The 24473-nt window shown below is 31.1% G+C and overlaps 1 protein-coding gene and 1 long non-coding RNA gene across 2 annotated transcripts in view; one reads left to right on the forward strand and one right to left on the reverse strand.

Annotated features, from left to right (window-relative positions):
* The first annotated feature begins 253 nt into the window (after nt 1–253).
* LOC148278437 (titin-like) overlaps nt 254–24473 on the forward strand; it is a 128554-nt gene continuing 104334 nt past the window's right edge. The window contains 1 exon segment of the mRNA XM_088231398.1: nt 254–592. Coding sequence (XP_088087524.1) covers nt 469–592 — 124 coding nt within the window. The 5' untranslated portion in view covers nt 254–468.
* LOC148278438 (uncharacterized) lies at nt 5920–7953 on the reverse strand. Its single transcript, XR_015823201.1, has 2 exons — nt 7413–7953; nt 5920–6501 (listed from the first exon to the last, which is right to left on the reverse strand). It is a non-coding gene; the product is annotated as an uncharacterized LOC148278438 (long non-coding RNA).

Consider the following 24473-nt stretch of genomic DNA (forward strand, 5'->3'; position numbering starts at 1 on the left):
AGTAATAATTTGCACGTGCCAGCAATGTCGGGTCGCGGTGCAATAATCGGGAGCAACAATGCATAATACAGGAAGAATCTGAGGAAGAAAATGGTAATCGGCTCGTAATGTAACGAAAGTCGAGTTCGTTGTGAATGGGGGTACGGCGCGCGGCGGCGGCGGCGGGGGCGGGGGCGCGGCCAGGACCGGGGCGCGCTATATGCAGCCCGTTATTTCGGGCCGCCTCCCACTGAGCGCGCCGCCGCCGCCGGTCGCACTATCCGCTCACGACTCGCGGCCGACCGACGTCTTGACAAGTCTCGGGGATGACTTGACTTCTGCTAAATGAACTCGTGGACTATTTCGGTGGTTTTTGAAATGCAACTAAGAACGAAACGATAAGTTATAAGACGATTTTTGTAGATTTTTTTTATTTAATTTAAGTTCTCGCGTGTGATTCCTCCCGTGTTGAGTGCGCAAAGTGACAAAATGTATCAGCAAAATTCGGAAGAGAAGACTATGAGTTCCGCGGAACAGACTATTAACCGCCAAGAACAGCGTGTAAGTCGCACGGAACAGCGCATAACCCGCCAGGTCACCAGCCAGCAGCGAGGTGAACATTACAGCCAGCCCTCTACTTACTCTACTATCCCGTACCCGCTATCTTATCTGGTTCTCCCCGACACTCTTGTTGTCCGTCTCTTGCGATTGCTATACACCGTTTATATGTATGTTTTATGTAAAATTACTCACGAACCCTTGTGGACTGTTCATTCGTTCAATTTGTTAATTATCCATATTCAATACACTACACACGATTTCTTTCAACTTTTGACTTCTCATTTTTTATTTCCTCGGGTAAAGCGTTATACAGTTTAACTCCCTAATTTAAAAATCTAATTTGTCTTTGCCAGAATTTTAAACTTTGTATTCAGTCGATCTTGAATCATGTGAATGTCCACTTTTGATTTTTTTAATGTTCAATTCCGTGTCGAAAAGTTCGTCCGTACTTATATTTTCAATTTTAAGCGTGTTTAATTGGTGAAATTCGGGAACATTGTTCCCCTTTATATATACTGATGTATCATGCCTTTGGGCGCTTATTTCCAGAGACCTCCGAGGGACTGCGAGTTACCTCCGCCGGGGGTGGGAGAGCGTATTTTTATGTTTACTTTTTGTTGCTGCCACTTTCAGCGCTGATTTATGTTCAACATGCTAACATGTGTTATTATTTATTACATCGCATTATGAATATTTAAGATGCGCATATTATTGCGCCACTGGCACGGCACTATTGCAGTTGCAGCGAAATGTACGTAACTATACAACTATATGTTCTAACTCTGTACTAATTATTTGCTCCTCTTCGGTTTAAATTTGTGTAAAAAAATAGCATGTACAAATATATATTTATTTTTAGAAATGTCCACACGGCGTGCATATTACCAATGCGAGTGATAGCTGTGTTTTTCGTGTTGATTTTATTAGTGCATTTCATTATATCTGTTTTTTTATTCTATTTTAACCGGACGTTTCAATGAAATTCCCCTCAGTTGATATTTCTGTACCGAAAATTCAAGTCGTAAACAGTAATTTTATGAGCCATGAAATTCCTTTAAATATCATTTAAAATACTGGCAAACGAATTGGATCTTACATCTAAGAATCGGAAAGCCAAAGCTCATACAATTTATTAGTAGGAGTTGTGACTGATGTTCTAAATCTGGAAATCTGGATGGAACACTCATCTTGGATTCGTGATTATTCAAACATTTGTTACAAAAGACCTCTTCGAAATTTCATGCTCATGTTTCTTTCGCGATTTCCCTTTGAACAAACAATATAGAAAACAGCAAAAGATATGTAAATAGGTTATTTTTTTACACCTTAGTAGGAACTAACTAATTAACTATTGTTTTTCTGCATAACACGATGTTCGATATAACTGAATTCGATGACGCCCATTTACATCACCGATAGAAGAGAATTGAAATGATTTACAGTGCTTTGTACATAATGCATTCCTGATTGATTTTGCTGTATTCGTTTTGGCGATCTATAACACCCATCACATGGCGATACATTCACATATATTGCGAAAGGTAAGTGGGATTATTTTTACTGATAGACATTAATTTCCTATGTATATTTTAGGCGCACGACCAGCGAATAACTAATAAAAGGGTATTTGTAACCATGCAAGTAATATTACAATCTTTCCTTGATATTCGACTCGCTACTCATAATTAAGAAAAGATAACAGAAACTGTGTTTTTCACGCGTTGTTGGTTATATTAATTAGTTGAAACGATTCGAGACAAACGATACGGCACGACAGAAACGCAATTTGTATTATTCATAACTTCATGTAAAACTGTTTTTCAAACATTGTAGAATTACAACGTATTTGTATTTACAAAGTTCATGAATTTACGTTCAAATTTTGTACTTATTTTAGGTGTTTTAATGATATCAATTCTACACATACATAAGTATGTTTTCATAGCCCATTGTTGGTTGTAGTTTTTAGAGTCGTTACTCGAGATTTATAGATATATGGACAATAACACACAATGGTGTACTTTTACATTTTTGAAATTTCTTAAAAAATTAAATATGGAATTATCAGAAATTTACAACTGTAATATTAAAATAATGTTACCAAAACACCACAAGTAATTATAGTTTAATAAGACTTTTTATTTTATCTATTTTAATAATAATTCTCAATGATGTAAAAATAACTTTTTCTATGTTACTTCGAATGGAAATTAATATCTATTTTATATCATAATTTGCCTATAAACCTGGTACAAAGTTATGCCTAGGCATAGTGGTAGAAATTTCTATATCAGGTTTATAAGTAAGGTCCATAATAAATAAATCAAGATAACCGCAATGATTTTTTCGGTACGTACGTGGTGAAATTGTAAAATAATATGTATTAAAATGTATACTTATTTTTTTTTTAATTAACATAAATCACATCTCTTTAAGTTTATTTACCAGTTAACACTTTCGCTCTAAACGAGCATCTTAAGAATGGTTTAGCCGCACTGTTTAAAAAAATGTGATTTTTAATTTTGCAACACTTTGCAAATAGCGATAGTTTTGATCCATCTAATAATATGAAAATGGTTTATAAAGAAAATAAAGACTAGATAAACTTGAAATAAATCAAATTAAAAATAGTATTAATCGATATCTAAATAATTAATGAACACATTAATTTACCCTACCTGCTCTTCTTAATCCATTTAAATAAATAGATAATTAATGATCATATATGTATTATTTGTTAATTTTGCATATTTTTTACATTGAACTTTAATTACAATGAATGTATCATGTGTAACTATCATCGTATGCATTCAAAGTATTATTTTCTTGTTTTCGCATTGTTTATTAAGACTAAAATTGCGTTAGTTTGTTTTTTTGCGTATATTACATAAGTACCTATTGTATTTTTTTTAGTTTGATATAAATTAAACTTCAATATCTGTACACTCACAAGTCCTAAGATATTGACTCGTCTAGAGCGAACGCATTAAATTGTAAATAAACTTAAAGTGAATTTGTTACTCGTCTTTTAAATAAACATTAAAATACATCACACTCAAGATAACGTTGCAAATTGACAAAAAAATGACAATTCAGTGCCTCGCCCATCATTAATGCGGATAAAAATAAGAAACGGACAATTGAATGTTTTAGAACTATTTGATTAATTATGCTTGTTTTGGTGTCGAATATCCAATGTAAAAAGAGTATAAAGTTAGAGAATCATAATTTTTGTTGATAAATCGGTTATATTTATTCCTATACATGTTCATTTTATATAATAATTCTACTATACCTACACAAACTCGAAATATTTATTAAAAAATATATTTTACGGTGTCGGGAAGCGCAAGACTGATCACTGAGCATCTTGCTTTCTTTCGTAGGACAAATAATCGAGATACGCCGCCGCCGCGCGCCGCTAGGAACGATAACAACAATTATCTTTCAACTGCGGAAATATCATTTTTAATGCGCAATTGCATGTAATTTGTAATCATAATAAAGTATTTAATAAGCAAAACTTTTTATTGGTACCTATTTCTTGCTGGATTTATTAAATAAAAATATTTTAAAATAAGCGATGTCAAAAAAATTAAAACTATTTGGCAGTAGCGAAGAGACAAAATTCATTGTACGATAAATAAATAAAATACTCTAGCACGCCCCTGATTATAGACATACAAAAAGCAAAATACGGTTCCTATTCATTTTCCTTCAAACAAACACACTGTATTCATAAAAGTCGTTTAAATACTATGAGTGTGTTACAGTTGTAAAAAGAAGCAAACTAATGATCCCACTCGAACGGTTGTTGGAAGAATTAAACACGTAGAACAACATTTAGAGTCGTAAAATCATACACAATACGCTAGTTTTCTCTTGGTTTTAATTATTTACCGCGTTTTTAGTGAATTTTTTTAAAGAAATATTAGCGTTCTTATAAATTACCCAAATATTTCAATGTTGGTGGTCATTTTCAACGAGTTGTAAATAACTCACTAATAGAAAATCTTACTTACGAACCTCTGGTCCGTAAGTCCGCAACACTAGCCACGGGACCACAACCCAATTCTGTTTTACAGTCATATAAAATAATAATATACTGTAAAATACTGTCATGTCTACATGACTTTACAATTATTAGCTTTACTAGTCTGCATTTTAATAATTAACTTTATTTTTTTTAATATTTACATCGATTCCTTTACTTAAAAACCAAAGTTTTTTTTTCTGTTATAATTTAATGAAGGAGATAAAAAATTAGTTTTTTTTACTGAGAGTACAGTGCAGCGACAGCATAGTAAAAACATGCACTTCGTTTTTGTTTTCATTTACGACTTAATTAATGCAACGTTTTTTCTTTCAAATCGACAATTCTCAGAAAACTCGTACACAGTAGTAATAAACGATGTAACACGAGACAATTTTTTTTCTTATTTTTAACTGATTCAAAATACGTTATGTAAACGTGCACAGAAGCATAAATAATAGTATTAGCATTGTTCATTCAGAATAAATTTTCGATGCAGTAGTAACTGCTAACAGTACTTGATATTTTTTTATGTATTGTCACGAGCAAGATCCGCAACTTGTAAAAGAACGGCACCTTTCTTCTCAGAATTTCCCCTTAGCTTTGCTAAACGCTGTATAAAACAAAATACGCAGCAGCGTTGGGAGGATCATTACCGCGCTTCTTCTGCAGGTAAAATCACTAAAATGTTTTTCCCAACGCTGGCTGATGCAGCAAACTTCCGTCATCATCACCAAAGTACTTTCGAAACGACCCAAATTTTTACCGGACACGGAGCTATGAGAAGTTATCTATATAGGTTTAAATTAAGGAATGATGACTATTGTCCATGCGATGATATTTCTTCACAGAGTATAGAACATCTGTTATTTCAGTGCCCATTTTTCAGTTTGCAACGCCATAATCTTGAAGCAGAATGCAGGAAAGATGGAATATCCTTAACAGATATCCACACTGTAGTAAAAAGTAGTTATCATGCGCCATTGTTCTTGAACTTTGCAACAATGGTGATTGGACTCATAAAGGAAATAAACCAAAATCAGTGATCGAACATCCCATTTCCAAGACAAACAAAAACTTTTTTTTTTCCGAGTACCTTAGCCTTGTACATGACACGTAAGGCTACTAAATACAGGGGTCCAAATATATTTAAAAAAAAAAAAAAAAAATGTATTGTCAACCTATGCGTTGCTTTAGTATGAGCATTTGCAATCGAAGTTGGTAATAAGCGTAAAATAGCATTTACAATAGCATAAGAAAACTTTTTTGTTACCAGAAAATTCGACGCCAAGAAAAATATATATAATAACTTTTACAAAATGTATTTCTTGTGAAAAAAACAAAACACATTGAAAAAAACATAGCGATAGCATTTACCAATTTACCATGCAATGATATCAGGTATCAGATGCATAATTTTTTTAAGTAATAATATATTACATCAACACAAATATATCACTAAGTTTGATTTACACATACATGTACATATGCATATTCTTATAAGTGTATGTGCACACGACACGTTCATCTGATTCTGGTGTTTATTTTAACTCTAACTTCACTGGAGAGAATAATTATCGCTTCGTAGGTTACAGTTTTTCTCGTACCGTATCGAGATATGGACTGTGGAAAGGCTAATAGAGCTACATACGTCACAAAGTCACTATTTTATATTATCACCTAGCTTGTCACAAAATGAATTTTTTATTAATATGAAAATAAGTCAAATGGAAATTTCATGCCAACATTGTGATTTTGCGTTCGAGTTTTTTTCTGAATGGGCTTATTTATTTGTGCGAATTCATTATCTCGCTCGCAGATCCTAAAAACCTCGTCTAAATATATGTTTTAACTGACGTTTAGTACTTAGATTCAGTATATCGGAATTCATAAATCGGGTTTTGGTCCCGTAGCTAGAGTGTTGCGGACTTGCGAATCAGAGGTCCGAGGTTCGAACCTCCCTCTACCCCAACTTCATTCCCTTTTACTGATAGAGAGTTATTTACAACTCGTTGAAGATGGCCCCAAAATTGAAATATTTAAGTAAATCATAAGAACGCAAATATTTGTTTTTATAAAAAAAAATGCGTAAAATAAATAAATATTAAAAACGGTTTAAATAGAAACAAATGTTCTTAAATGCTGTTTTAATTTAAGAACAGTTTTTTTGCTGTATTTTTATAACTAAGCTAAAAAAAATATTTAAAAAATAAGATTTGTCAAAACCCGCTAAATAAATAAAACTACCAATGTGAAATAACAGTTGGATTTTTTCTTTTTTTAATTATGACGAATAACAATATTTTTACGTTAAAATTTTCATGTTATTTTTGTCTTTACTCCATTAGCCTTGCCACATTATAAAGTATAGTGTCGATTTGAAAAAACCCTGTGGCCTCTTGCGTCAAAATAGTCATAAAAATTGTTGATCTAAGACTGAATATTTTACACGAAATATAACATGTGTGTAGAATTTACGGTATCGACCAACTTTACAAAAATTACGCTTTAAAAAATAAAACACGGATTACTTATAAGTACAAATTTTGATTCACTTTTTTAAAAAATGGAAAATTATCAATAAGTGTTAGTTTGTTTCTTTAATAAAGAAATTTAGTCGTTTTAAATGCATCTTTCCTATTTTAAAATAAATTTACTTCTTTTTAATTTTTTATTTTTTTTTAAAAATTAAATTTACTACTTTCCATTCTCAAAAAAAAATATTTCTCTGTTGCAATAAACATTTTTTTTTTATTAGTTTTCCCAAATATAAAAAAAAAATTGAGGCCATTTTTCACAAGTAATAAAGTTGTGGTAGAGTGGTGTTCGGACCTCGGACCTCTGATCCGTAAGTCCGCGACACTAGCCACGGGACCAGATAAAACATGCCGCAACGATACCTCGCAAATACCAAAATGTACTGTAAGAATTAAACGCTTGTACATACAATGGTCTCACGCATTATGTAAAATATGTATCGATTGATCATAACGGTTCTTTTTAAAACGAGATTGTCCGGTACTCGCAGTTAGCGCGAAATGTTGAACGCGTTTTTTTAACTAACGAAACTGCGACATAACAGTCGCAACTTACACTGCAAAATAAAATTTCCTCTTCTTTATACTCTTATCCACACCGAATGGTGAATAGAGCACTGCAATGCTCATGAGAAGAAAAAAAACAAACAACTTTATTTAAATAAACAACTACAACAGAGTAAATCACTCTCCGAGCACAAGAGTTTGTCTCTTTTTTTGGAAAGTTACAGTGATAACATGTACTAGATGTATAAAAGTATATCCGTATAGAATTTTTAAAAAACGTGTAGCTTTTATGAAATTTATTAGTAAAAAACGTAAAATATTTAAAAAAAAAAAAAACAATCTAAATTCTTCTCGATACTCTCACCCACACCGAAAGGTCCATAGGGCACTACACTGATACATAGGTGCTTATTTGGAATATAAGAGTATTTAGTAAAAAAGTAAAACTTAAACGTTTTAAAAAAACCTTTTTACGTTTTAAATAACTTTCTTATATTTCTTTCTGCTATCCGCAGCTAGGTATATATCTGAAAATTTTCTTAATGGTACCTTATGGTGCATATGGAACTGCACTTGTTCACCAATCAAATATAAACAAGCTTATGTGTGCGATTCAAACTTTAAATAAAAAGACAGACACAAATTTTTACAAAAAGTCAGTCATCCAAAAAGACCGGTAATTGGCTGGTTTAAGTGATCGTCACTTAAACTGTGCTAGTGCCTGAAATTCCAGTTTACCTTCGCCAAGAGGTTTCCGACTCTGTTGAGATGTTTGTGTTTTTTGAAAAATTTCCTTCAATTAAAATTTTCCACATTCTCAAAATGCTGGTCTCTAAATGTAGTTAGTAACCGCGGGACGCTTTAAGGGTCATATTCGTGTGCTTACTCTGGCGAGATTATTCTCCACCCACCTCTCGAAATAGCCATTGCACACGGCATCCGCGGCATGCAATAATCGGTCATAACCACCTGTATTCAGGTGAACCGAGAGCCAAATTACCCTAAACACTCCAGACGAAACCGATACATTTATTTTTGGAAGGAATTCGCAGTTCATTTTTATCTTTGCTTTTTGGGTTTGCGTTACCCGCCACTACATCTCACTCTAGCTTTTGAAATCGGTATAAACGCATCTCTTTTTTTCAACCACAATGAATTAAAATAATCGCACACTGATATAAAAAAAACTTTAATTGGCCTATATTTTTGGTTTATTTGTAAATACTTAATTTTCTTGTTGTAATGACTTTTGTTTTCTTTAAATAAATAAATACTACCTGCTCAATATTCATTTTCACTCGGTAAGTTTAAACACGTCCATTTATTTTTCGAATGATTGGACTTTTTTTCTTAATTTACTTAAATCATAATGCTATTTTTACCCGTGGCTTAGCTCACGTGGCATCACGGGAATTTAGGTTTTCATTTAATTAGTTTTGTCATTTAGCAATTAGAATATTTCCTATGGAATAATATTTTTTTCGTGACAGAAAGTAGCTTATATCAATTGCCGGTCCGCCAACTATCTAATTATCTGTATAACTAATCAATTTCAAATTGATTCTTTTTGACATCACACATTACCGCCTACTTTTTTTCAAATAATGTTGCTCATTATTGGCATATTACATATTTTTTTATTGAATTTTTTTTAAGTCGGTGTGAAAAATAATAAACTTATTTTACTTATCACCTTTCTAGCTATACATATGCAAAATATTACGTCAATTGAATAACTCCAAACAAAATTAACCAACCATACACATTTTCGCATTTACAATATTAGTAAGGATGGATTATGTGGTGTTAGCGGTCAATAATTACAATAATCTAAATATTTAAAAAACTTTTTTGATTTAAAAAAATACTTTGCTATTATTAAAATAAACAATTAATCATATCAATAATAACGACATAATACTCATCATTCGCACATTACATACTAAAATACTGTTCCATCATTTGGGATCCTTCTGAATCAAACCACCGCCTCTATTATGAACGCTATCTTCCTCTGTACATATCGAGACGGTATACTTAACTTCTGTACTATCTGTATCTACCTCGGTTTGTTCTACCTACTTGTCATATCGACATCATATGATCGAATCGAACCAATTAATGACCCCAAAAATTTAGTCAGCGTTCCTTACTTCATTAAAATTTTAAATAGTTCTCATTTATATTTTAAATATGCTTTTTTGATAAAAAGTGCCCACACTAAAGCGATTATCAACTCCAACAAACCCCAATTCAAACCAAAAATGCTCGCTTGAACATGATTTTCATTAGACTTTTAACAATTACCAAGACGGTACGCTTAACGATCGTCTATATTTATCTGCCGATTGATTACAAAGCCGACTTCTTCAACGTCTCGATATACGTACACTCAGAATGATAGTAAAACAGATCGGAAAAATATAATAACTAATTACTTTTTTATAGTGGCAACATTTTCGACGCCTAGATACTCATAGGGCAGAATCTAGCGAAAATATTTTTTGCATCTAGGTGTTCGTTTTCCAAACTGATGCTGTATAAATGCAAGTCAGAATTCATTCATTAATAAGGATATTCGCCTACTGAATGCGGCTTCTGGGGATAATATGGATCTATTTTTCAGTACATATCGGCAGTTGAGCAGCTATCTGCTTTCTATTCATTAACTTCTAACTTATATTTACAGTCTACATTGTGTGATGGGTTAAACAGCCCGTAAAGTAATGTTGACTACAATTTTCAAATAAATAGTTTAATCTTCCCCTGCTTACTTACTAGCAAACTTTTAATATATTTTTGAATTATTTGCTTCGAACGGTTATGTTTAAAAGATTATATTAACCGTTTTATTTATTACTATGGTAATATTCGCACTGGGGTAATGTGTGCGTCCTATATTCGCGTCCCTATTACCTCTTCATTCTCGTCCAACCAGTTCTTTTAAGCTCTCTAGCTATATGAGTACCACCCGTGTTTATTGAAACAACATTTTCTCCTCTGTATACGTACATTCTAAGAGTAAAATAGAAGCTTAACCATTTGAAATTTTCTATCACACTTAAATGACTGTACTATTGAAATTTTAAGGTGTTTTCCATAACACTTAAAAATAACAACTATACTACATATTTTTTATTTTAGTGTGATATACATATTTTTTACATAAATTATTGTTTTCGATTTTTCACATAGATATACGGAAAATAATTTTATTCAAATACAAACTCATTGCTACAAGTATCGTAGTGGAAAGCTTAGCTTGCATTATCGGAATTATAGGGTGACTATAGTTTCCGGGTTGATTCCATTTCTGTCCATTAACATAATTTTTATTTTCTGTTTGAATTTAGAATATGTTGATATGTCGCGAACATTTTTTGGCTAATTGTCGAAAGATTTGGGTCCAAGATATAAGTGGGAACATTGACCATAAGATGTTCTCCTTCTCGGCACCGGCTGCAGCTCTTCTGGCTTCTCGGGTTCCTATGTTTTTGGCTTTGGTTCTGGTCTTGTGATTGAACCAATAACATAGTAAAACCCTATTGAAAATTTGAATAACATCCATAACAGCCGCTGCTTTGAACGCATGTTCTGAGCTGGAACAATTTGCAACTTTAACATTGTCTTAAAAATTCTTTTTTGAGCTACTTTTAGGGGATTAAGTGCGGTTTTAGATGCTGATCGCCAATTTATGATCCCATACTCTTTTATACTTTGACATAGCGCAAAGTAGACTGTCTTTAAGGTATAACAAAATCAACACACAATAAAACACCATGGAAAAAACAGTATAACGTGAAACAACGCTTCGATAAAATATTTCAGTTTAAAACACCTCTAAAATCAATTCAACTCCACCCTGCCAGGAATCGAACCCAGGACCTCAAGAACGGTAGGCAAACGCGCCAACCGCTACACAACGAGGCGGACTCATCTCCACTCGATTTCCTTCTTCAGAATTTTTACCTAAGAGTAGCCATTGGGTCAAGAGCACTCGTCCATGGTCCTGAGTCTATTTCGCACGCAGAAATATATTCTTCATCGTGGACACAGAAAAAAAAAGAATTAAATATAAAATGATAAGACAGGATTGAATAGGAAGTATGTACAGACAATAATTGTAAGTTAGATTACCGACTCAGAACATTTCGATTCGAAATAAAATTTCTGCATCATAAAATATTGTGTTTAGTTTTTCGTTAGATAATATATTATTTTACTTGATTACAATCCTTCAAAATAGAATGCCAAGTAGACGAAGGCGAGAATTTTCGGCACCTCCTTCTGTTCGCGTTCGATCGACGGAATAAAGTGGAAAACAAATAAGGATAATACATTATTGACTAATTTGTGATAAAACAATCAAAAAGAGTTATCGGGGTCGGTATTAAATAAGAACACCTTTCTCGAAAACCGCCATGAAAATCATTATAGAACTTTTACCTTATCTGTGGGTGTTAACATAAGTTGTGTCTGTTTTTTTTTTCAAATAAAGAAAACAAGATAATAAATTGCAACAATTTAGTCAATAATGTATTTTCTTTTATTCCCTCGATTGAACGTGAACAAAAGAGATGTCAAAAATGCTTACTTTCGTCTACATGACATTTCATTTTGAAGGCTGACAATCAAATAAAATACCGCATGTAACATAAATGCACGTGCAACATATTGTAGAGCAAAAAAATTCTTTCCAATGACGTTTTACTTTTGGTGCTCATTTTTTTTTTTTTCTAAAAACGGACACCTAATGAACTGTATTATTTTTTCTCTAAATTCTAGATTCTTGATTAAGGAAAATATTTTCCCATGTTATACAACATTTTTTTCAAGTCAACAAAAATATAATTTGCCATATGGTCAAGAGATGTTTGAGAAACATCCATTAGATCATGGATTCGATTTCCAACAGGTCGAATAAAAATATTTTAAAGGCTGTTTTTTTTTATTACAATATTTCACAGTTTCTCAATACTTGTATGGCCTGCATTGCTTCCTCTACAAGTACCTTAACAAAATGAGTATACATACATTTACATACTAAAGTACATGTAATTGTTTCTTACTTGATTATAATTTTCATGGTTTATTATTTTATACAGTCGATTTGATGAATATTGAAAAAACAGTGACCCAAAAAACGCGTGTTCTGAAAATAGTAATCGCGCCATATTTAGACTTAATTTGAAGCAGATGTTCAATTCTCCACGTTTTTTTCTCAGTTGCAAATCTTCGCGGATATTTTTGATGAAGATAGACATTTATTGCACAATTAATCAAAATAAATCTTAATCTTGTTACCCCTAATATTAGATGTAGTTGTCTCGCAGTGTCGTTGTTTTGCTTTGAATTCACTTCTAGTAAAAAAGGTCATATTTTATTTAAAAATACTTTACTATAAAGTGTGGTTAAATTTTTTTCAGTTCCTTATCAAATACAAACAGGACGAATTCGTACCAATACGATCAATTTACTTTATTTAATTATAACCAATTGTTATCTTTAGCAAATATTTACAACTTTCCGATAGAAGAATCCTAACTGACTTAATATTAATTTATAAAGTGATCAATTCATTCATTGACTGTCCAGCTTTGCTGGAGTTGGTGTGTTTCCGTGTACCTGGTCGACACACCCGCCACAGATCTCCTTTTAGTTTAGTTTTAGGATCAACTATAGGCTCCACAGATATAGTAATCAGTATGAGGACAAGGCTGATATATTTGGTTCTAGACTCGATATTAATAAAACGATTCTGATTTTTTTTTCGCTAGCAACATAATTCTTAAACTTTTCTTTTTGTTTAAAAATGTTTTTTTTTTGTTTTTTTTCATATTTATGTATATATTTCGTTAATATTTTTTGTTGCTTATGTGTATTTATCTACTCGTTACTGTTGTTATAGTTATGCAATTTTATTACTTTTGTTATGTATTTATATGTGTACATATATTTTTTATTTCATATTTATGTTAGAGGCAATTTATGCCGTTTATGTAAAAATAAAAAAAAAATGTCAGTACATTTGAATATATAAAAGAATAGCTGCATTGAAATAATTTACTACGGTAGTATATACATTCCAAAGAAAATTCAGTACGGCATAATATTTAATTATTTATAAAACATGTATGTTAGGAATCAATAATCTAAATCTCTAAATATTATTATATCCGTATATTAGGTACAGATTGAGCTATAAACTATCATTAATGCTTATTTACGGCTATCAATTTAGCTGAATTTTTTTTTTATATATATCTGACATAGGTATAAAAAAAATATCTTAAAATCAAAAATATGAAGGTCCACTGGGTATGAAATAATATCACACATACGTTTCGTGATTCTGCGGTCATTTTTATACATCCTTTTACAACAAAAAAACGTATCATAAGAGCAATAAATACTTCTAATAAATATTCTAATAATATTAAAAATAAACCTAGTAAATTACACTATAATGTCGCAGTTTGTAGTGGCATTAGGTTCTCGTTGTTTAACGTATTCTAGGAATGCAAGGAATATGACTGTAAATCGTGCGTACTTAAAAAATATTTCATGTTTTATATTTTTTTATTTTTCTATGTTTTAAAAAAAACATTTTGATAAATTACAGACAATTAAATATAAAATATAGATATAGACAAAAATTCTGCCTGCAAAATCATTGCTGGTTAAAAACGCGTTTCACAAGACTTACATGCCATAAACAAATGGTTTAAAAAAACGCCTGCAGGCGCTCGTAAAATTTCCAAGATTTGCGTTAGAGTTATTCTAATCGGAAATAACTATCGTTTTTAGGCATGATATCAGAGCTTCGTGTTTTCTGATTTCTGCTCCTAACTTGCTAGGAATTTATTGTGTTAAGTCGGGACGTTTTTATTGTTAGATTGAAATATTTTTTTAATTAATGAAAAATAAAGAAATATTTGAGTTCATATGATTAAACCAAATATTTTAATTTTAAAGCCATTTTCTTCTTGTCATAAATAACCGTGTTGGAAAATAAAAAACAAATTTTAATAGAGCTAAATTCGAACCTCGGACCTCCTGATCCGAAATCTGCGACATTACCCACAAGGCCACAACACATTAGTAATCACTTTATTTATACAAAACGACAAAAAATCTTAAGTTGAATTTTGCTTTGTTTAATTTGACCAACGAGCGCTTTCGCCTAAGTAGGCATCTTCAGGACTGGTTTACTTAGGCAAAAGTGCTCATTTGTCAAAGTAAATAAAGAAAAATTTAACCAAGGATTTTTATATATATTTTAACCACAATTATTAATTACGGAGTATCAAGAAATATCTACAAAAAACATAAATATTAATATAGTATATAATAGTTGTTTAAACATAAACCGTATGGTAAATGTTACACTGAGTGTAAAGTAATCACTTAACCAATCAGTGGCAGGTTATAAGCCCTGCTATATATACAAACATTATATTTAATATATTAAGGAATATATAACATAATAAAATATTTGACAACTATTTATTTGTAAAAGGAAAATCAAAAAAAAATATTTCTAGTTTTTGTGAATATACTGTTAACTACCAAATTTATATTTTTGTTTATCACTTGAAATTATAATACTATTCAGTTAAATATTCAAATATATTAGCAAACTTTTATATAAGGTAACGATCAAATTTTTAAAATAATGTATGTCTTGTTGCATAAAATAAAAAATATAATTTTAATATTAAAATCATACTCTGATTTAAGTCTTCTTCAAATCTTTTATTTTATTTTTAAACACAAAAACGAAAATTCGGACAATTATTTCAAAATACCCTAACAACATTCGTTCAAAAATGCCTTAACAAGGGGAAACATTAGTCTTATTTTTTGTTTTTGAGCTTCAAAATAAAATAAATGATTTCAAGTTTAATTATCAAATCAGTAAAAATTATATTTTATTATATGCAACAAAACATGTACCATTTTTAAAACTTAATCGTTACCTAACTGTTTTTCGGCCTATTTGACGGCCTCGTGGTATAATGGTCAGCGCGTTTGCCTACTATGCAAGAGGTCTCGGGTTCGATTCCTGACATGGTTGATATGAAATATTTATTTAAAAGGGTGTTTTTAAACTTAAAATATTTCATCATCCCTGGACTGGCACCAGAAGCGTGAGACTGATCATCTTACCTTCATGTAACAAAAATGATTAAGATACGCTGCGATCGGTGTGCACCATTAGGTGCGGAAAGGGAATAATGATGAATGATGACTGTTATAATTTTAAATGATAAACAAAAATATAAATTTGCTAGTTATAATGTATATTCACAAAAACAAGAAACATGTTTTTTTACTTTTCCAATTCAAAACAAATATTTTACTTTCTTATTCGTTCATAGATAGACATATTAAATATAGAGTATGAATATAAAATATAGGTCAATAAATAATAAAAAAATTTCCGTACTATATTAATGTTTATAATTTGTTCAATTATTTAATATCACAATATGTAGTAATAAAGGCACCTAAAATTAAGACAATACTACCCCGCCAGTCATTCATGTGTAGAGAGATGTAATTAATAATATTGATGTTTTTTTTTAATGATGTTTCTTGATAAAACTTCTTAGTCAATGATTTTGATAAATAAAAAAAATATTTTTTATTTTTATTTATTCATACGAATACATACATATTACAAAAAAAAAACAATAATAACGTATCCCAAACTCTATGGGGCCAAGGACCCTGTGTTGAGTTGGGATACAAAATAATGGAAAGTGAAAGCACGTACATAATTAAATAATAGCAAAAATTAAAATTAAAAATTATTACATAAACATCCATATAATTCAAAGAGCAAATTATAAATAAAGTTATCGTAGGAAGCGCTCGTTGGTCAAAATAATAAAAAAGTAAAACTAAACTAAGAAGTGTTATTGATAACATTCTTTATAATTTAAAACTTTATAATTAAACCGCCCTTGAACCTGTAGCAATTGCACAGAAGTCTTTAATCCGAGTCATTTAAAAAAAAACATTTCGTTATCCAAGTGACTTGCTCTTCAAAGAATTTAGAGTACTGAATATTATTCAACTGTATATATTGAGAACGGTAGTGGTTACACACATAAAGAGAGACATTTACCCAAGCGTCAACCACAACCATAATACAAGATACTCTAATAGGGATCTGATACTAAGTGAAGGGGTCAACACTGTTCTGGCATCGAGACAACACTATAACGTAGGCAAAAAGGTCCATAACCTTTTGCCAGAATCAAGGAAAGACGGGAGTGTTGTCAAGTTACGGAAGGTGTTGACCTCGCTTTTTCATGACATTGGTCGTAAGGGAGTCAGAAAAGTTGATGCATGCCACGGATTGGAGAAAATATTTTTTTTTAAATATATTTATAGATGACAACCATGAAGTTTCGCATAAATAAATTGTCTATGTTTTTATGAATGTATGTATGTGTATGCGCATAGGTGTATGTACGTGTGTGTGTATGTACATGTGTATATATGTGTATATTTATATATATGTGTGTATATATGTGTATGTCTGTATGTATATGAATCAAAATGTGTATCCGAATAAGTTTATATTTTGTATGTCTGTGCTCTATATTAATTTGTTAACTATTATAATATATTAAAATGTAATTGCCTAGCTTGGAACGGGGTATGTACCCTTGTTAGCTGGGCAAAGTGAACATGGAATTGTATTTTGATAAAGAGTGTGAATAAATAAATAAAAATAAAATTTTATAAAAATACAAATTCTTTAACTCTTAACTACTGTACAAATTAGCATGGTCTTAATGGATGAATTTATAATATGCATTAATAAGTGTACTATAAAGATCCACTATATAGTATATATTTAATACAGTAACAGCTTTGTTAATAAGTAATTTAAATCAGTATATACGTAAGTACGTACAGCAAAATTACATTTTATCACACGTTGTTAATGGTATTCGTTAATTGCTTAATTATACAAAATTGAATTAGATCAGAAAATGTTTTAGTTAATGGTTGCTCGCATACTTTCACAGTTGAGGGAAGATCAACGGAATGTGAGTACAGTTACGATAGTTTTACTTGATACGACTCAACACAACACCAAAACCACTCGTTTATGTAGATTCCTTCGTCACTTTCCAATATACTAATACAGAGGATAGAACGCCACAACATTCTATCTTTGCATACAGATTTCGCTTCCTCTACATTCATACATCTTCTCATGCACGCGCGCCGATTGTTCCGACTTTTGACATGTCCATCTTTAAGTATTTGTTGGATTTGGTCATGCCATGTCTTTCTCGGTCTTCCTCTATTTCTGCATCCATCGACATTCGCATTGTAAATATTCTTAGCCGTTCTTACGCTGTCCATTCGTTCTACATGTCCAAACCAGCGCAGAGCTCCTTTCTTGATTTTATCGCTAATGCTTGTCTCAGCCTTACATAATGTACGGATCTCAACATTTGTGCATCTATAGTACATAGTTTTACCACACATTCGCCTGAGAGGTCGCATTTCGACAGCATTCAGCCTACTTTCATCCCTGTTTTTCCAAGTCCATACTTCGTTCCCATACATCAGGGACGGGACCGGGACTCCGTTGTGAACTGCCAATTTTGCCTCTTGTGACAAACATTTATTTGCCAAGGTCGATTTAAGTGCACCGTTCAAAACTAATACATAAAAAAATATAAGATATATTATGACAACATGTACCAACATTTGCCCGTATGTATGAAATTATCACTTGAATTAACCTTTGCTTCCTGTAGCCCAATCACAAATAACCATTGACGTGCTAATAAGCGACGTGATAACAATTTCTCACAATAGTGGTTTGTCGTATTCGCAATCACAATGCAACATCCGTGAACACCTAATATTAAATGTCAAAATATTTATAATTCCCGACGTATAATCCTGCTGCGCAATCACATATTCGAATTTTACCGGTGTAAATATGGAAAATATTCCAAAACTGCCATTTTTATTTATTATTGATCATGCTATTTATTGCATTTAGCCGGCGCGCGGCGGTTGGTAAGCCAAATGTCAAAAAAAGCAGTCGTCATAGTAATTGTAATGTAATTTTCACTTTTTTGTATTAGATACTCCTTATGCAAATGCAATATATTGTATATTTTTTATAGTAAACGCCGATTTTTCGCCAGTAAACTGTATTTATTTACGAGGATAGCAAAAAACAAACCGACACGAGCGTTGACTTAGAGATTACACACGCGTTGACTTATGACTGCGATAACTTAAGCATGTCAATTATTGTTCATTGTGATCGCTCAAATGCTTATGTTTTCAAACACGTCAATATTTATTTGTGATTTAGCTACTGACAGTACAAATATAACCTATACAAGTTTCTCTTATATGAGGTCATTTTTGGGTAGTTTCGGTCATTTTGAAGTAATTAATTCCAAAAAAGACTCCTGGGGATCAGCTTTGCGTAGACTTGCCACCCGTTTAATTGGACAAAATTACTACCACTTTACAAACCTCAATATTATAATATATGACTGCAAATAAATTTATTAAAAAAAAAAATGTGGTTTGATTATAATTTGGGTTTTCCATTTATTTTTTTAAAACTCCAAGTTCAAAGAATAAGAACTTTAGCGGGCTTATTGATAAAAGCAATATCGTCCAACCAACCGAAAAACAGGTTGGTCAAAAATTTGTATTAAAAAACCATAAATATACATCAAAAGATACATGCATTAAAAAGACAAATTAATTAAAAATAACAGGTGTTTGTTTAAAGGTTTGCATATATTAACTTTTTTTAAAGTAAATTATATTACACATATTGAATGATGAGGAATGCGGAATCAGATAATGAGTTTGATGTCAATTAATAAAATTATCCAACTCCCTGAAGTGCAGATCTTTAAAATATAGAAAAATCCGTTTCTTACCACAGTTACCTAAATACTAATTCGAAATGGCAAAAAAATGTGAAAACAAATAATAATTCGAGATATAATAACCGAGATGAAGAACATTTAATTGAATTGAATACATAAGGTTAGGCATTTACAGGGCTTATGTTCTGCCATTGGCTGGTTTGAGTGGCCACTTTACACACTGTGTAAAATTCACCATTCTGCCTATGTTTGAACATCTATATTCCTTCAATTCTTTCATCTGTTGATTTTTATGATGGTAAAGAGCTAAAACCTTAATTGATACAGGTGACATTCTGACCGAATTATTTCAGCTACGTACTAGGCAACGCCTGATTTTTTTTTCTTCATTTATATACTTCTTCTTGAAAAAGCTAGTTTTATCAATAATATTTTGAGTTTTTCTGACAAGTAATGGATTCAACACCATTTGGGAGTTATTGATATTAATGTATTGCAGATTTTAAAAAATATAAAGAAGGCAATATACAAAGTCTGGGCATTATTACCTGTCATTGGATAGTAGCTTTCAAAAAGAATTTCAAGGCTTTTAAAATGTTTTGTTATCATTTCGGCGAATTGATCATGTCCAATCAATTTAATCCCTGTCAGTAAATAATTCACTTCCCTCTTTTCTCAATCCAATGAAATGCATATCATGTTCTTCTGGATTACCTTCTTTCACCACGAAGATGCTAAGGCTACCAGATTACAGAAAGCTCCTTCGGGCAACTTTTCTCGTTCGGCAACGAGCAACTTTTCCGTGTATGTAGGCACCACCAAGGAAATTTGTGTCCTCAGATGCGGTGTGCGGTAGAAACCAAAATGGCTGATTGTGTCTTAAAAGCTTGTAAAAACCGTTTGGATAAACGTTTGTAAGTAAGTACCAAGGTACTTGTTTGTGATCAAATTCCATAACTAAAAATAATATATGTTACAATTTAGAATTGTTTTTGTAAATGTCAAACTCTGCCTATGGGTCAACAGGGGTGCACTTGATGTAGGAATACGATGTCAGTTAACATCATTTAGGCATAACCAAAAATCCAGTGAAAACAAATAAATGGGTAAAAATTATAAGGAATTTAAGGAAATAATCTAATTTTCATCCATTAAAAACGAATGTTGTTTGTAAACATTCAAAAACAAACTTTTTTAAATACAAAAATATAACATTCTTCCAATTTTTTAGTACATACGCATTCTATGCGAATGCAGCCCTGGTGAACGATAAATAAAACATTTACACTCCTAACCTATTTTAAAAAATTGAGATTTTAGGCGCTATAAACATGCCCAAGCCAAAGTTCGTCATTTCCCTAAAATCATCACGTAAATCGGTCTAGTAGTTATTGAGTCTATCGAAGACACACATACGAACGTTGCCTTTTATATATATATAGATAGAAGATTGATAGATGTACCTTTTCGTTAGTTTTCTATGTAGTACTGTACCGAATACCTCATTTGAGGAAATTTCTTTCTCGGGAATTCTGAGAGAGATCAGATATTCTCAAGAAGACTCTCGGAGTAACAGTTAAGATAGCGACTCTTTAACTGCAGTTACAATGGCACTTAATTGTAAATGGCTCTTAGTACACTATTCGCATTACAAAAGCTTTCACCTTAATACCAAGTGACTATAATTTGCTCGAACGCACTCTGCGCTTGTCGATACAAATTGCAAAAAACCGGCTAAGTGTACCGTTAACACTCTTATCCGAAGTAACACATGCAATTTTATTTATCGTTCATTTGACTTTTGCACAAAAATGTTTCTTGGGCGTTTGCTGGATTATTGGCTTAATTTCTTTATTTTTTTCAACCGATCACTATTTTCTTTTGAAACTTGTGTTATAAGAATGTAACCATACTTAGAACGTGAATATTTTAAGCTTGGTAGAAAAGCCTTAAATTTTTATGTTCTAGAATTACGCTTAAAAAGGGACTAAACAATTTTAATACATGGTTAATATTTCTTTGTTATTAAAAAGGGTTTATTTTCAATTCTAGTTTGACGATACCAAATGAGCAATGCAACCGGTTATGATCGACAAAAATAAACCTATTCAATTCATTTATTGTGCTTTTTTGTTCAACGTGTATCTTTTTTGTGTGATCCCGTATAAATTGGATTCGTTACGACGTTTTAGCTACCATTGCAGGAGCCATCTTCACAGTTTGCCCTGAAGACAGCTTCTGTAATAGCAGCCAAAACGTCGGGACAAATCCAACGTACACGGGGTCACACAAAAACTATACATATTGATAAGTTACCCTGAAAACCTACGCACCTTTTTTTTGTTCACTTTTTAAACATAGCTGTCATTTTCCTTTCCACACCCAGTGATGCATAGGGTACTGCATTGGTGTTTCAATACAGTGTCTTGATAATTTTTATTACATTGAAGGTAATGTAATCAGTCTCACGCTTCAGGTACTAGCCCAAGAGCAATGATATATTGCAGTGTAGAACCACCTTTAAAACCAATATATTATGTCCACCCTGCCAGAAATCGAACCTAGGACCACATACATGATAGGCAAACCCGCCAACCAGTACAGTTCGAGGCTGACTTATCTCCACTCGATTTCCCTTTCCGGGTTTTGAACTTGAGAACAGCCGTCTGGTCAAAAACGCTCGTCAAGGGTTCTGAGTATATTTCACACAGAACTGTATTCTTCATCCGCTCGGATACAGAAAAGCATTCAAATACAAAACACCATGAAGAATATGTACCTTGATAGTATGTACATATTATACATTGTACATGCTTAGAAGAAACATCACCTAGTTAGTATGTGTATCAAATATCCAATTACCGGTTTTGCTCTGCTACTTATCTCAACAGATTGATTACCTTTGTATAAATATCCGGCACCGACCCTCATGTATGGAAGTGGCTGAATGCTGTCGAAATGCGATCTCTCAGGCGAATGTGTGGTAAAACCATGTACGACAGATGTACAAATGTCGACATTAAAAAAAAGTTTATTTATTTATCAAAAATACTTACACAATAAGTCCAACTGAATTGTAAGCACACAACTCGTCAGCAGGATCTTATATACATATTGCTTCGTTTGTTTCATACATCACCTACATTAATAATTTTTTTAGTTAAAAAACATTACATTTAATTGCCTTGTTTAATTATTTTTCTTTATTTTATTTATTCTATTTATTTCATTTATTTGTTTTTTTTCCACGCTCATAAGGCTTTTACATACATGGAAGTTATATAAAACATGAGTATATAAACAACATAAAATTTTAAAAATACAGTAAAAAGCAATAAAATAAAGAACATTGTTTAGAAGAAACGTTGGTATAAAATTAAAAATAAAAAGATGAGTGGATAAACAACATAAATTTCAAAAAAATATATATAAAGAAAGAAAATATCAAACAGTGTTTACAAGTATACTTGTTTTTTTATAGCTATAGAAGCTAGATATTTAAAAAAACATATTAAAGAAATAATGTTTAAATGTTTAAAGCAGCTAGGTACAAAATATTACAATACAATATCAACAGAATATTAAGTTCTATTTGATATTTATTTACTTACTTTATTTATTTATTTATATAAAGTTCATTTTTGGTCACAGGAAATATGACCACATTTCTGATTATCGTAGGCAACTGAAATGGCTCAAAATTAGACAGCGGTGAGACTATCACTCCCTCTCACTTCTGTTCAATGTACTTCATAGTCCTAACGCTCCTGTATACCTGCGTGAAAAATTTCAACGCTTATCAGTTCATGGTTTACCTCTTCGTTCTAATTCTCAAGGCACTCTCTTAATACCCATCCACAATTCCTCTTTCTTCTCTAACTCATATAGTGTCCATGCGGCTCGACTGTGAAATCATCTCCCACCCACCATCGAAGATGTTACTACATTATCTCTGTTTAAATCACGTCTGAAGAAACATCTCCTTTCTCTTCCTTAATCTCTCCTCCTTTCCTTTTTCCTCTTTCCTCTTTTTTCCTTTTTCCCATTGAGTAATAGTTTTGATTTAAGGTAATTTATAAACAAATACGTTTATTTCTATTTTTAGCTTTTTAATCTTTTTTTTTCTATTGAATATGTTCTGTAACTTGAATTATAAAAATAAAACTTTCATTTTATTGGTTGGTTGGAAGAAATTTCCATTCGGCGATAAGCCCGCCAATGTACAAATAACGTTATGTACAAAAAGTTAAATAAATAAATATATATGAATTATTATTGCATATTGTTTTATTTATTTATTAAGTTCTATTTGATATTTATTAATTTATTTAATTTATTTAATTTATTTAATTTATTTAATTAATTTAATTTAATTAATTTATTTAATTTATTTAATTTATTTAATTTATTTAATTTATTTAATTTATTTAATTTATTTAATTTATTTAATTTATTTAATTTATTTAATTTATTTAATTTATTTAATTTATTTAATTTATTTAATTTATTTAATTTATTTAATTTATTTAATTTATTTAATTTATTTAATTTATTTAATTTATTTAATTTATTTAATTTATTTTTTATTTAATTTATTTAATTTATTTAATTTATTTAATTTATTTAATTTATTTAATTTATTTAATTTATTTAATTTATTTAATTTATTTAATTTATTTAATTTATTTAATTTATTTAATTTATTTATTTATATATACGCCAAATTGGCATTTTTAAGGGCATCTTTATACATAGAAAATTATTATAAAAAAATAATATGGAATATGTATGTACATTGATTTTTTTAAATTTACAAGACTCGCATTAAAGACATCGATGTTAGCATATTGGTTCGCGAGTACATGCTTCCGTACTACTGGTGAATTTGCGCTGTAATTGGTCGATGATGGACCGCAGTAGAACAGAGTATTACATCGGGTAACTCGACCAGGCACTCGC

The sequence above is a fragment of the Micrasema longulum genome, unplaced genomic scaffold (genome assembly GCF_059751315.1).
Source record: "Micrasema longulum isolate JH-2025_06_02 unplaced genomic scaffold, ASM5975131v1 h1tg000880l, whole genome shotgun sequence".
Classification (NCBI taxonomy): Eukaryota; Metazoa; Arthropoda; class Insecta; order Trichoptera; family Brachycentridae; genus Micrasema; species Micrasema longulum.